The sequence below is a fragment of the Mytilus californianus genome, unplaced genomic scaffold (assembly GCF_021869535.1).
Source record: "Mytilus californianus isolate M0D057914Y unplaced genomic scaffold, xbMytCali1.0.p SCAF_5, whole genome shotgun sequence".
NCBI lineage: Eukaryota > Metazoa > Mollusca > Bivalvia > Mytilida > Mytilidae > Mytilus > Mytilus californianus.
In genome coordinates, this window is record NW_026262701.1 from 50,470,756 (window position 1) to 50,487,237 (window position 16,482).

At 32.5% G+C, this 16,482-nt stretch overlaps 1 protein-coding gene across 1 annotated transcript in view; it reads left to right on the plus strand.

The window, feature by feature from the left end:
* The window catches only part of LOC127702427 (genetic suppressor element 1-like), a 75,433-nt gene that overhangs the window by 42,400 nt on the left and 16,551 nt on the right, over positions 1–16,482 (plus strand). Inside the window, exons 3-4 of the mRNA XM_052206625.1 lie at positions 13,543–13,749; positions 15,752–15,936. Coding sequence (XP_052062585.1) covers positions 13,543–13,749; positions 15,752–15,936 — 392 coding nt within the window. The remainder of the gene's footprint in view (positions 1–13,542; positions 13,750–15,751; positions 15,937–16,482) is intronic.

Genomic DNA, 16,482 nt, shown 5'->3' on the forward strand with positions numbered 1-16,482 from the left:
GACACAGCAACCCATCGACCCATGAAATCAAAAGAAATCTTTAGGTCAATATACAGTGTTGATAGACAGGTTCTAGTGCAGAGGGTTAATCTGTAATGGCACTATGTCTAAATAAGTTGTGAATAAATTCACTGCAAGAATAATCTGTAGGACCAGGTTTCCTCCTTATTATGTGGCCTTTTCTATTGATCCCAATGTTTTGTTTACCAAGGGGTAGATGTTGTCATCTCCTTGTAATAGGATAAATAATTAAATGTATGGATCAGTTATCCCACCTATCTAAGATTTGTATAGAATGGATTGTAAATTTATAAATGACACCAAACAGACAAGGTCACTTAGACTCCTATTGATCAGCAGGATGATTTATAATCGTAAGATATTGTTTATCACTTTATTGTTGGTATAGTATTATAGGTATATATATATTATCTTTTGTCAACATTTTAAGCTTTAAAACATCTTGTAATTTCATGTTATTGAGGGCTGTTAGATAGTGTGGTGCGATTGTTTTGGATCGCTGATTAATCGCTCCGAGGTCTGATTTATTTAAATGAATTATCCACAAACATGGTTTTGAATAATAATGAAATGATAAACCTTAAATTACAATGTTTTTTTAAGAAACTTTTTGAGACAGTTAGTTGAAATTCATGTTACAGACAGAATGATAATTCATCTTTATTTAAATGTTATTATTGATTTCAGATCTAGCTTAGGTTTAAAGATTATGGGTTACAGTAAGTCATTTTCACACCACCCTTAAAAATTCTTACACCTTTGTCTACTATATTCATCAAATTTAGTGATATATTTTTATCACCAATTTGTAATGTTGCTCTTTCTGTCTTTGGCCAGAGTTTGTCAAGAATGAAGTCTGGGAGGGGGTGGTGCCTTATTACACTACGGTCAATGGTGCAATTTTTGTGCTATTGGGGATCCAGATTAAAAATCCAGTGTAGATTAAAAAAAATAAATAGATATTTAAAGTGAAACGCAGGGAGTTTTCCTTCAAGAAACAGTCTGCACCTCTGACTAAAAGCATCACAAAAACACTTTTCAGGTGAAAACTTCAGTTTCATATTCAGAATATTGAAAGGTATTTCCAGAAACTTTTTGACACTATAGATACATAGCATGTGGGAAAGGTGGAGTTAGCTACTTGTAATTGAAATACATTTATTTAATGCAAAACTGACTAGACACAATAATTTTGATAATTCCACAAACTTCCTTTTATTGATTACTTGGCCATATGTTTTTGTTTTGAAAACCTATGTAACCATTATTGATAGCTATTAACGAGAGCTGCTTAAATTGATGCTAGGAACTTACTGTAAGGTTTTACCTTGGAGACCTAATGGTCAGATGAAGAACAGCAATCGAGGTATTGTTTTTTTATATTTGAGGTCTAGATTGTGGAGTGTTCATTCCTGTTTTCTTTAATTTTTTATGCCATTTTTTTCTCTTTTCTTTATTTTTCTCACCCATTAATCTCAATTATAAAAATTTAAGGCCATTTTTTTCTTATTCTTTAAGTTTAAAGGCCAATTTTCTCTTTTCTTTATACTTTTTGCCCATTATTCTCCATTTTGTAAACCCCATCCAGACCCTCAAATGTTGATTATTTTTTTAGTGTTTCATGATTTGATTTGATTTGATTATCGGTGTTTTAATGAGCGGGGTTCGAACTCACAACCTCAGTGTTGACTGGCTAGTGATTACAGTAGTAACTACTTAAACCACTCGGCCACCAAGTCCCCTAGTGTTTCATGAATTTTTAGTATGTCATTCACATCTTCATGATGACCTTTCTTTTCCTATATCCAAAAAGAAACCTTAAGATGAAGTGCAAATAACACTACCATATTCAAATTTTATCTGTTTTAAAATAAAAAATTAGTCCGTCTGAGACTTTTTATCTACATATGCAAGTAAAAAGTCAAAGACAGGCAAATTTTTGTATTCATTTTAAAACATAAAATTTAGTGTCTCTCCCTAGACTACAGAAGTGACGGCAATAGTGACATTCTTCAGAAGTCAAATCCCCTTGTTTTTAGGACTTTAGGTGCAGTAATGTAAAATATGAAATACATAGCTCTTTTGATAAAATGATTATTGCTAAATGATACTTCACTGATTATAATCACTAGAATTATTGAGTACAAGAAAAACCTTCTCCATGAAAAGGTTTCAAATCTTCTTAAGATGTCTTTGTGTATTGAATTATTGAAATGAACATGTTTCTGTTTTGTTTGGTATGTGTATTCACCATACAACAACTTCTCAACATCTTGTAAACGATTATGGATTTTTAAACTGTTTCTTAAGTATATTATTTTACGTAAATCAGGTTTTGAATACTTTCGTCAATAAAAGCAGCGAGAGATTCACCTCGGGTATCATTGTTTGTCTACGTATTCATATCCCGTCGATCAAATCTTTATAACCTGAGGCCAAACACTGATACTTAACAAATTCTATAGGCCCCTTTGTCAATATTAGTACATTGTTATAAGGTTGAACACTATCATTACAGACATTGATTTATACTTTAGTCAATAGAGAGATGATGGAATAAACAGTGACCATACACCTTCAATATAGGGTTGTGGTTTTACCGATATTGATGAAGCCGTCTTTGTTTACCAAGTGGGTAAGCTGGTTAATTTGATCCCGTTAGGGCAAAATTTGAAGTCATTTGATTTGATTGGTGGTTAAATGTCGAATTGTTAGGATAAATTTGTATTTAGTTAAAAGGTTTAAGCATAATATTTGGTTATTAAGAGTGTTAAGTTTACAAGAAGGACCCAAGGACAAACTGTGCTGTTTACACACTAAGGTATGTTGTTATCTGTACTACTTTAAACAAAAGTCTTCAACATATCCTAGATCACAGTTTGTGGAGAGTTATTTGAGCATATTAGTAATGTAATAGCTTAGTGCAGTTTCCAAGAGATCAATTATGGCGGATTGCGAAATAATATTTTCTGAAGCAAGCAATTCTCTGAAGAGTATATTTTGTGCTCTTTTGCCTTTTGATTTGGTGATTATAATTACTTGATCTATACAGTGGTATACAGTTAGCTCCCCTGAGACACTTAAAATAAATATAGCTATGATATTTACAACATACATCATAATAGCAAATAAACTGAGTCAACAATAAGTAAAGGACTATTATTTGTTGACGTGTCTAAAAATATCTTTTTACATGAAGCAACTCTATCTTTAGCCAGTGTTCACAATAAACTTTTAAATCTACAGGCCCACAGCTCAATTTTTTGAAAATTTTTGTTAGATTCTGTTGGCCTGTAGAGATGATTTTACAGGCATGAACGCAATTTTACAAGCCTGGGCCTGTGGTTAAGCGTGCAGACTGTAAATAAGAAGTTGTAAAAATAACTATTTGTGCAGAAAATTAAATTTCAGCCCTAATGTTTTACTGTCTAATATCCTTTAATTAATACCACAATTTCTCTGTCCAGAACCCTGTAAGTACAATTTCAATAACATTTATTGAATATTGTGGCTGATTATTAAGTCTTGTGGTCTATCCTTTTCATCAATATTGTAACATTATATTTTTGTCAACAATTGTCCATATCAAACGAAAGGAACATTATGATCTCTATCATAAACACATTTACTTTGACATAAATCATGTTAAAAGCGTTGTTCCTGCATCAATGGACATATAACACATTTCAGACTAGGCAAAATTGGAGTAAATTGGATAATTATTTCAATATAAAGAGATCCTATCACTCCATTCCTCATAGTTAAACCTCAGTCATTTTATTGACAAAGCATAGTTGACAGACATCATCTTTGGAAGTGGGGAAAAACCCCAACATCTTTGTGAAAATCTAGCTAAACATATCAGTTAATTATAAGTAATGGTAATTTTAACCATGTTTGACGTTGATTTCATGGTGGTTCATTTAAACAGATGGCATATAATTGTATTATTGGCAAAAAAATCTACTGGTTTTTGCCGAATGATTCACAGCTTTAACAGGGTTTACTTACGTTAACTTCCGATATCACCAGTCATTACCACAAGGGTTATGTCAAATATAATTAGCGAAAAATTTACCCCTGACCTAGTTGCATCATTATGTAATAAATTGCCACGCTATTGTTTAGATGGCAAAGATTGTGCTTCTGTTTTCCCCATCAAACTTAAACCGTCTGCTTGCTTAATGATGATGATAAGAATTGATAGTGACAATTCGAAACAGATAAGAATTCCATTTGCAGGGACATATCTCACTGGATATTTTGTGTACCAGCTGCCTGAAAATGATTTGGAATTTTGATTTCTTATATGCAATAAATCATTATTATAAACAGTTTATACTGACATCAAAGGGATACCCATTAACTATATATAGTGCATTGTTTGTAGAGATATATACAACTTGCTTAATTGAAATTATGTAAATGTTAATTTCAACTATGTTAAGTGCTTTAGGTTTGTTTATCATTATAATGGTATTAGCATTAGATGCACAAATTACAAGTTTGAGGCTTTTACTTTAACTCATATAAATTTCTTGCTCGGTTACAAATAATTTTTGTATAACAGACAGTTTTGGTTTTGTTCCTGTGATGTCAAATGTTTTCTGTTGTGATGCCAAAAAGAAAATCAAATGGAAATGTTACATTTGCTAATATGATCAGGCTTCATGAAAAGTGGTTGCCCGTAAGTTTTGACCACCAAAAATTTGCAAAGGACTGACACAATTTTGGTATTTTGCAGTAGAAATGATATTGAGGGCCAACAGATTTTCTTCAAGGACCACCAGGGAAAATAGATTTCAAGAACTCTGAATATGGTGACCGCAAACTCAAGTTGCTGTATATGTGAAACATTTTCATAATTTTGATTAAAGGAATTTTGATTCACTTCTCTCTTCAGACAATGCTCTATAAGTTTATAGCTGGGGTATCATGAGCAAGCAGTTCATCTTGTAAAATTTCTTATAGAATTTGAAATGGACTTCGTTAGCACTTTCCTCGATAAAGCTGTTAGGATCTTTAGTCATCTCTGTTTTTCAGTTTTGTATAATCATTGATTCCTATGATTTTACATACACTTGTCTGGCAACATCCCCAGTAAATATTATTATATGTGAATGATTCTTGTTACAGATAAAAAAATAAAATTAGAAATAGATTTATCATTGAGCCAATTTTACAACTCAACTGACTGCATAGTTAAAGTACAGTAGGAGTAATTTTTTGGTACAATGAAAATTAAATCTACTAGATGAAAGGGTTTTGATTAGGGGTAATTTTTTTGCACCTTGTATTGTTTAATAAAATTTTATGAAATATGACAAGCGAAATGCACATGATATGAAAAAGTTATTAATCATTATCTGTGAATTAAGTCTAAAATGATCCATCTAATTACCAACCAGATAAGAAACACCACTGTTGCCAATTTAATTATAACCGCTTCTGTTTCCTATCAAATTTAATCAACAGTTCACAAAAAGGACTGCTTTATCTAGTTATTACATGCTTGTTTGAGATTACTTGAAACCTTACAATATAAAATCAATTTTCTTCCAATAAAAAGGAAGCTGATTAAGGTCTAATTTATTTCTAAGTTATCTCTTCCAGCCACAGTGGTTGTGATTAATCTATCTTGTCCCTGAATCTAATATTTGATACTCTGTCAATTGTTTGTACACAAAGGATTTGTAATTTGGTACAAATGAAAACATAGTTCGTTAAAGCATGAGTAGGTGTTTTATGTAGGAATAAAAAGAGATGTGGGCTTTATGTCAATGAAACAGCAACCAATGCAACGACTCGAAAAAACAATTACATATTTAGATCTAGAGGTCAAAATACATTCTATGGTAGCATTTTGAGATCTGGCAGGAATGGGTTGCTTAAAATTTAAACCAGCATGCGGTTAAACATAATACACAAGTCAATCCAGTGGATTTATATAGATTTAACCAGTGGTTTTAATGTGACCTTATTTCTGAAATGTTATGCTGAATACTGATCTACTGTTAAGGAGGTTAGAGCCTTGTCCTAATGGAAAGACATGCCCTTTATGTTGGGGAACATTATCAAAATAGGCAAGCATTGTCCAAATGACCTTACAAAAGAAAGTGATCATGAAGTGAATGTTTACAGACCCTTTTTGGTGTTGAACTGAAATTGAAATATATTTTTTTCATGGTTGCCAATGGCAAAGAGCAGGTCTAGTAACATGAAATGGAATGAATTTGTATTTGGTCTGCAGCTTGTTTATTCTGAATTGTAGCATGTAAACAATCTTTATACGACCGCAAAAATTAAATTTTTTTTAGTCGTATATTGGTATCACGTTGTCGTCTCCAGCGTCGTCAGCGTCGTCCAAAGACACATTGGTTTCCGGATAATAACTTTAGTATAAGTAAATAGAAATCAATAAAATGTTAACACAAGGTTTATAACCACTAAAGGAAGGTTGGGATTGATTTTGGGGGTTATGGTCCCAACTGTTTAGGAATTAGGGGCCAAAAAAGGGGCCCAAATAAGCATTTTGTAGTTTCCAGACAATAACTTGTGTTAAAGTGTATGAATCTCTCTGAAATTATACCATAAGTTTCCATACTACAAAGGGATGGTTAGGATTGACTTTGGGGGGTTATGGCTCAAACCATTTAGGAATTAGGGGCAAAAAAAGGGGAAAAACAAGGGTTTTTATGGTTAAAGGACAATTGAGACAATTTAAAAGCAGTGTTAGGGAGGTAATCCAAATCAAAATCCAAATTATTTAAATAACAATGTTTGATTACCTCCCTCACACTGCTTGTAAATTATTTATTAAGAACTGATGATTGTCTGAGATACTGATACTTGAGGGAAAGAATTATGTTTTTTAATAAGGGAAAGGGGGAGGTGAAAAAAATTGGAGGGGGACAATTTTTCTCATTTCAGATTTCAGAAATTAAAAGAAAATTTCTTCAAATATTTTTTTTTGGGGGGTTAATATTCAACAGCATAGTGTATTGCACAAAAGCAAAAAACCGGGGTCAAATTTTTTTTTGGGGGGGGGGGGGGGGGGGGGGGGGGGGGGTCAATTCGCAACAGCATAGTGTATTGCACAAAAGCATCAGAGTTTACACAATGTTTTTTATGGAATATTCATGGAAGGAATTTTTCTGATTTCTACCAGTGAACATTTATTTATAGATAATGTCATTATAGTTATCATTGCCATATCTGGTCAGATATCATGCAAAAGCCATCGGTTTTTCCTTAACCATGCATACATTTTACTTCAACATTCGTTAATGCTCAAGTTTTTGAATTGATGTTGTTAGGGGTTACCCTGCCTTCTTTGGTTGTTTTTTCCAACTTCAGGAACAACTCTTTTGATCTGCCAACAAACTATCACGATGATGGCGTAGGTGTTATATCTTATGTTATAATTCAGAAAATTATAGAGAGTTTATAAAGACATGGATCAGTATGTTTTCACAAAAATCAGAAGAGGTAACAACCAAAACACACAACATTTTAATTGCTCTGTTTTGATATATTGGAGAACGAGTACCTCAGTTAACCTGACGATAAGCACTTTAAAATACAGTAGTTGTCTCCCCTGTCTCTCTGCATCAGGAAAAGCATGTGGAAGTGTAATTTATCTAATCACTGGTGTAAATGATAGATAAATATAAACATTAAACACTCTCTAGGGTTATTGTTATTAATTCTTTGTGTATGTAGTCGTTTACGATTTGTGTATTGGAGTAATTAGCATTGCCACATAAATTATTCATCTTGTTAAGACTATTAAAGTTACAGGTTGCTTTGTGTTGGCGATATAAGAATTGATTAATGGGAAAAGAATGGAAAGAAAACTCCTGTCTTGTTCCTGGTGCATTTATTATTGATGTGCATGCAGCTCGAACAAATGTTTTCTATTTATAAAAAGAGATGTAGAATGTATGTCAATGAGACTGCAAAGATCTGCTTTTGAACATTGAAGATGGGTTTTTTTTTCAGAATACTAAATGTATCTTTTCAAAGATAACGGAAACAGTCAAGAGTCCAAAATTCCTATAATTCTCTGTTATAAGTTCTTAGGAATTGCATAGGAAATTCAGATACTATTTTTTTTCACATTTTTTTTTGTCTTTTGAAAAGTTGTACATGTATAATGGCCTTCTCATATGTTCCTGTTGACCTTTAAGTATTCCAGGCCTTTTATGAATTTTATTGTCAAGATGGTCCAAGTAAGGGTTTAGTTTCCCATTTAATTTTCTTGAATAAATTTGACTTCTTTGTTTACTTTTCCTTAAACACTTGTAGTTCTAAGAATCTTGATATGCCATTAACTACTCTATAATCAGCTGAAGTGCCTTTTGGGCTTTCATTGATGTGCCAATTTGCAGCAGTTGCAAGTTTAAGGGAGAAAATTTTTTAAATTTCTTGATGATTTATTTTATTGTGGACCCTGTTTGAGTTGAAAAGTATGCATCTGTCTTTCATTTAAAGTCAAAGCATAAAAACATTTGTAACGTGCATGATCAAATGTAAGGAAATCCTATTTTTGTTGCATATTTTTTCCTTTTTGTCCATGTTTACTTTTTTTCAATCTGCAACTGAACATTGTTATGGGTTTTTTGAATTATGAACATCGTTTGCACTTCAAAATGTAATCTTTAATCTGCTGAAAAGGAAGGGAAAAAAAATAAGAAATTAAATTCACATTAATATCAAATCTCATGAATGTTCAGTCCTTTTAGTTAAAACTTTTTTGCATAAAATATGAAAGTTTTTATGTAATTTCACCATTTTGAACGAATCAAATCACCTGTAAGCATCTTAGCTAATCACTAGACTTAGAACTAATCTAATTCAGATCAACATCTAATTAGATTTAAGCACAGATTAGATAAAGGTTATGTAACTGATGAAAAACCACAGAAAACAGCAGGCTTAGCCTGTGTAAAAGTGATAAGTTTTCTATGAACCTGAAGTAACAGCGTGCCAGTCTTGTGCCTGTAATGTGATCTCCCTTGGCATGTGAAATTCATTTGGGAGCATTAAACTTATACACAACATTGATATGGGGAGATTTAATTGAAACTCATTTAGCTACTGTTCAATCATAAAGAGAGGATTATTATCTGGGTGAAAGGATGTTTTCATACAGTGAGTATAATATTTGTGTATTGTAAAAAATAATGATGTTTCCGACATTTTGTTATTTTTGCTTGTGTTTTGTTTTTGCTATCTCTCAGTAATGCCAGGGTCTTTAATGAATTTGATAATTTTTTGAAAAAGATGGATTACATGTAATAGAATTTTAAACAAAGAAATGATTTTATTGACATGAATCAAATAATTGATTATACCTTTAGATTGTGGACAGGGGTTAGTAATTCCCACTTCCTTTCAACTACTCCCCACTTTACTCGCACTATCCTCTAAAAGACCTTACTGCCAATCTCCAAAATTCTATAGCCCTATCATAACTTATGTCTGCCCTTCTTCCAGCTTCAGTCTGATAATTCAGTTGTATTGCTTCTCAAATGAATTTTAAAATGTTGCACGACTTTGTAAAACTAATGTTGGAAGATAATGACACTTTTTAAAGGAAGTCTGAGGTGTTTTAACTTTGCAGTTAAATTATATCGACTTTCAGAAAATTTCATTCAAGACAAAAGCAGCTCTATTATTATCTCAATCTCTTAAAATCCTTGTAAATGCTGGACAGTGTGAGACCCTCATGGGTAGTCAAGGTCGTTAAACACCCCCTTAGAAGTAGTACGTTTTGTACTTGTAACTGCTTGACTTTATCCTCTATTGACCACCCCCTCATTACAGAAAATATCCTTGTCTGTTACTTCCATCAGCACTGTGTTTATAGAAGTACATCTTAACTTGAGATACATTGATGATTATAAAAGGTAAGGTGAATCCAATTAAGGTGAGGTCAATGCATTTGACAGATGAGGTAATGTTTGGAGTAGACAGGGGCTCTTCACCAAAAATCTTTAGTTAGTATTGTGATTATAAGCTATACTGAAATGTTCATGACTTACAAGTATTTTTTCTAGTAAGACTTGTGTGAACTGAGTCTCTGACTTGTATTATAGGAGACATGCAGAATTGTAGGAGCGTTTAGAATGGGGCTTAAATTGTACATCTACTTTGCTAGTCTTAAGGAATACAATCTGCTCCTTTATTCAGTAAGGTGAAGAAGTTCATCTCATCTCGGTTCTTACTCATAAAAGAGATATATGCATGCCCTTCTTGTGTAGAACTATAAGAAGTAAAATCGAAAAGAAATCCACATATATTGCTGTCTGTTGTCTTTAAAAAAAAAAATCAAATGTACCAGGCTTAAAATTTCATTGCATGTTTTTTCTGTATTTTGCATGATTTTTAATCCTATCATCAAGTGAAGGTCACACAAAAATTTTAAAGCACTAGTTGTTTGAATCTTCAAAGAGATCAAAGATCATTTGTCAAATATCCAAATGTCATATGTATCTGCTATTTTACTATCTTACTATCTAGAATTGCAAGCATCAAATGAATTCTGAATTGTTTTTGCCCTTTCATAAGCTATTAAGTAAAATTGTTTTGTTTTTCAACAGAAATAAACTTTCAACTTATAAATATAAAGTCAGTAAAAATTATGTGAAGCCTTAGCCATGAATTTTCAGTTTGTCTTAATTCCTCTCAATTAAAACGACCACTACCCCAGAACCCCAACTGGTTTGTAAAAAAATTCTTCTTTTTAATTCCGAATTTTTATCTTTCACTCGTGAATCTGTCTTTTTATAACCTGAGTTCTGTTGTAACTGCTGTTTGTTTTGTGTCCTTTTACATTTTTCCTATAAAAATATTTAGCAGTAGCGGAAATAATTCTGATAAGCTCTTGGGATATTAAGGAAAAAAACTGTGTATTGAACTGCCTACTTTATTGATGTAAATTCAGTAAAACAAGAAAAAACTGGACCCATGGGTTTTATACATGCAATCTGTAATGATTTTCAATTCAAGGAATTGTCAGATTAAGGATAGACGCAACTTATTGTGAAATCGAATTTATGGAAAATCTGAAATTTTCCTATTAACATTTAAAACGTATTAGAAATGTTTCGTGGTGTTTAGTTAATTGATTCCATTAGAACATGCTTAGTGATTACACAAACCAGTTTCAGATTATCAATCAATAAAGACTTCATTCTTCTGTGTTCCTTTAATTAATTTTGATCTAAGCTAATGGTTGACAGGTAATACCATGTCTTGTGTCAGTTCTTGATTCACACAACAAACCTAGGCTTACGGCATGTCTCCGAATCAATATCATATAAAAACGCTAAACAATTTGCAGCATAAATTAGTAATGTTTTGCACTTAGTTAATCCGAAAATTGTCTTGTTTAATCAGAAATTTGTGTTGTAACATTTTAGCAGTGAAAGTCGATCGATTACCTGGTTTGAGGTTTTATTGTATGAATAAGGATATCACCTTTTGTTGAAATAATTTTCAGGCTTGATTTATGATGATGAAATAATGGCGTGTTGAATTATTAATCAGACGACTGTAATCATTACCTTGTTAACTGCGTCAATCTCGTAAAGCCGTGACAAATAATTTTCTTTTTTTGCCGTTTGAAATTTTAATGCTTGAACTTGTCAATAAAAAGAGAAAGAGATGACTCTTGGTATGTGTTAATTTTGATTTTGAATGATGAAAAATCTAATTAAGGTAATATTGATTTTTGCAATTTCTTAGAACAAAATAATTTTTAATGCTCTTGATATGTGATGTTTATATTCTAATAAATATCATTGGTGTCTTTTTGTTTTTTTGTAATATAAAACAATATTAAACTAAATACTGAAATACAACAAATATATTATATAAAATCCAGTAGTAGTCTACTCAGTAGTCTACTAGACTGTCTAGTAACACAAAGAATGAAAAAAAGTCTAAAAATGCTAAGTATGAAAAACTGGTAGACCTTCCTAAGGCTAAAAATTGTGCAGACTACGAGTGTATATAGTACACAGACAAGGAATATATTATTAAGTGCATTAATTTACATATATAAGTTTTAGAGAAATTATTCACATGAAACAGTTTTAAAAAAGTCAATTTAATTTAACTTATTTTTTGCAGATATATTTTTTTGCTTTTAGCCCTTTTTCGCCGATTTTGTTACACTTTATTTATGTGATGTTCTAACTTTGATAATGTTTGCTTATAAGAGAAGATAAAAGTATGACATAAACCATTGTATATTTGCATTATTGTTCTACTGGCAAAAGTGGTGAAATAAATCTCTCACAAAAATTAACTGTTTTTAAGTTTATTGAGCTCTTTAGGTTATGTTTTATGATAGTGAGTCACCACCATATACAGCTTATTTATACTTTTGGACAGAGCTTGCATTATTGTTTGAGCAGCCCTTATCCATTGCTTGTGTTGTTGGATAACTGTCTCCTTGGCCATTTACTCCCACACCTCTTTCATTATCCATATGAAAGGAAGGAAAAAATATAATGTCATTAAAAGTTGTTCATAGAAGTTCATAGTTGATTGGTTGATTGATTTTTGATTGCTTGATGTCAAATGGCAAATACTCATGATATCCAGGACAAATTGGGAAAAAAAAATATCAGTTGGTACATGTAGGATCCAGAAGAATTGCATTGGGATAGTGGTTACAAATTAAAAAGATATCTCTGTACTGTATATTGTGAATTTAAATTTGTGTATGTCCAATTTTTGCTATGTTTGGGGTTTGCATGTAACTGCATGATTTATCAAACATTTCACTGTCCATTTAAAACAATTGTTCAAGGCCATAAAAGAGGGACGAAAGATACCAGAGGGACAGTCAAACTCATAGATCGAAAACAAACTGACAACGCCATGGCCAAAAATAAAAAGACAATCAGACAAATAATAGTACAGATGACACAACATAGAAAACTAAAGACTAAGCAACACGAACCCCACCAAAAACTTGGGGTGATCTCAGGTGGAAGGGTAAGCAGATCCTGCTCCACATGTGGCACCCGTCGTGTTGCTTATGTTATTACAAATCCGGTAAATAGTCTAATTCGGTAGGTCAAATTCGTGAAAAAGGAAGGGTATTGTAGTTACGACAAAAGGAACATATCCGATATCATCTGTGAAACGGTTATTCCATAACGGTCAACCAACTCGTGATGCGTCCGTAAAATTTACAAAGGGATGATTTCAACTTCACCATTTGGAACTCTTGGTTTAATAGCTTCCTTGTGAGCAGCAATCCTCTATCAAGGAAATCATAATAGGAAATACAAGCTCGGGAATATCGTATCAATTGGGAGATATATACTCCGTATGCAGGCGCTGCATAAAGTGCACTCAATGAACACAGTAATTATAAAACTCCCCCAAAAATCAAAAAAGGACAAGAAATTTATCTGCTACACAGTATTGCTTTCTCAGGAAAGAGGTTTCACACTGAGTTATTATCGTTATTATTCAATTGTATCATTTGTGTACTTTCAGGAACAGGGCAAAATGTGAAACCACCTCCTCTGAACATGCTCAGTGGTTCTAAATTATCACGGAACACAGCGACAGTGCCGCCATTGAACCAGACATCACCAAGTAATGGTCTGACGTCCCACAGTTCTAATGCTGCTCTGAATGCCACCAGAACATCTAGCTTTGCTGCAGCACTCCGGAAACTTGCTCATCAAGCTAAAGATCCAGGTATTAGCAATATGATTGTTTAACCTTTTCTTTTTACATCGAGATGACCGTGAGGTCATTCCGATGTATTGCTTTTGCCTAAATTTTGCACACATAACTTTCGTTTTGGTATTGTAAAAGATGTATATACATGATAAATACGCGGATATTAAACTAGTGCATACTAACATTCCTTATCGTTTGTTATAAATACATCTCTTCAATGAATACTGATAAAAATATTTTTGTATAGAACATAAATTAATAATATGAAAATGTTTTGTCGTTAAATATATATATATAAGTAAAAAATCATTGATAATATCTATGCACACGTACCGAAAAATTGTGTTAAGAGCATGTGGAAGAATATTTCAAGAACGTTTTGCGACAATCCCGGCAAGGACCGGTAACTCTATAATTGTTTTTGTGGGAAAATATGAACTCCTACTCATATCCAATCTTTTAGAAAATTGAATTTTTACAGAAGAGTGTCCACCATGCACTTGCACTGCACTATTATTAGAATAGTAGAATAGAATGATATACAAATGGATGAAAATTATATATACATGTAACTGTTATATTAATATAATATATAACAACAAACCAGTGTATACTGATTTGTATCACTACAATATAATAGTTATTACGGTGAGGTTGAATTTCCTGTCATTTATTCATCATCTACGCACAAACTTGTCTCAGAAGAAAAATATATCTCTGTACATTAACCTCAGTTTTAGGTATAGAGATGTGATTTTTTTCTGTGACAAGTGCTTTTGACCAGCCACAAGAACTTGCGGTCATCCGATGTTCAGTACTTCAGTACTTTGATTTTATTTCTTATGCATCAGTAATCAAAACTTTTTAAGTGCAATTATTTTGACACAATTTTATCAGATTTCTTTGCATATTTCACAGAAAAAATGTGTTGCCAAAATAAATCACCATTATCTTTGAACATATTACAACATGTGGGAGTAAATTACCTGTAAATAAATCATTACAAAATCAGCAACTCATCTAGAAGATAGGTTGAGGATGAGGTTACATGGAATAAGTAGTGGGATATTAAATGTTTGTTTTGAAATAAACTAATGACCAGTCAGATAATGGAAATATCACCAAAAATGGCCTATTTGAAAATTCTTTGACAAGTTGATGGACAAAAGGAGAGTTTCTGACCTTTGACAGGACAACAGAGGAAACAATATGCCACTTCCCTTTGACAAATTAATGTAGGAAAGCACAGTACATTACTGAACTTTGACAGGTCCATTAAGAAACTATTGTACATTACTTACCTTTGACAGGTCCATGGGAGAAGCCAGAGTACAAGTTAATGTAGGAAAGCAAAACACATTACTGACCTTTGACACATTCATGGAAGAAACCATAGTACATTACAAGTTGATCGAGGAGTACAGACCTCAGTACTGACTTGACAAGTTGTAATAAGAAAACAAAATGCAGAATTGACCTTAAACAAGTTGATGGAGGAAACCAGAGTTAAACACTGACCTTTTATAAGTTGATAGAGCAAACTTGAGTACAATTTTATGACCTTTCACAAGTTGATGGAGCAAACTTGAGTACATTTTTATGACCTTTGACAAGTTGATGGAGAAAACTTGAGTAAATAACTGACCTTTCACAAGTTGGGGGAGAAAACCAGAGTTAAATACTGACCTTTTACAAGTTGATGGAGAAAACTTGAGACCAATTTTCTGACTTTTCACAAGTTGGTCAACGCTTTTACAACCCTATGAAATTACTAAAAGAAGCATTCAATACTTATAATTCATTTTTCGCTATGATCATGAAAACACGATTACTATCATTTTTTTCTTTTTATTTACCTGTGCACTTTATTGTGGAAACGTGTGTCATCTTGTATGTTACAATTCATGAAATTCATTTTGAAATGAAGAATGACGCGAGACTGTTGTTAGCCAATCAAAATAACGTATAATAATGAAACATACATCTAATGTAATTATACTCACATATGTTTTTGCAGAAGATACTCCTTCAAAGCATGGATCTCAACCAGGAAGCTCGACCACCAGTCCAAGAGCAACCACACCAAAAAGAGGTCCACCTCCTCTAGTGTACACATCACATTCATCAGTCAGTTCACCACCAGTAGTAACCATAGCACCTACACAGTCTCATGCGAGTTTGGTCTCAACGGAATCACGACAGGTAAGCCTTATAAAATGAAAACAACACGATATAAATTTCATGCATCCGAGGCTCTTTTCTGGATTGACGTTCATCAGGAACACTCAAAGCCGAATATTTGAAAGTCAAGGATGTATAAGAACCGAAAAACAGTTGAAGAGCTATATGACCAAAAAGGACCTAAAAAAATTAGCATTACTTTCTTTGTAATTCAAAAATTTATAAACGGACAAGTTTAGAAAGGTTTGTTATAAATCATGTCAGTACCGAACTACTGAATAATGAGCTTGTATCCTGCAAGTCTGGTCATGATGTAATCCAGGCAAATGTGCCATAAAGTAATACCCGTATCATCTACATGTCTTTGTGCAAGTATGGTCATAATGTTATCTAGTAAATTGCACTTTGAAGGAGTGCTGTAAATTTTGGGATTACTGCACACATTTATCAATATGAATTGTAAAAAAATTACTGAATTTCTGAATTTATCAATGAGTCAAAGATGTTTCATTGATACATGAGATTTGATTTAAAATGCATATTTTGTGATCTGAAACCATTGTTTGT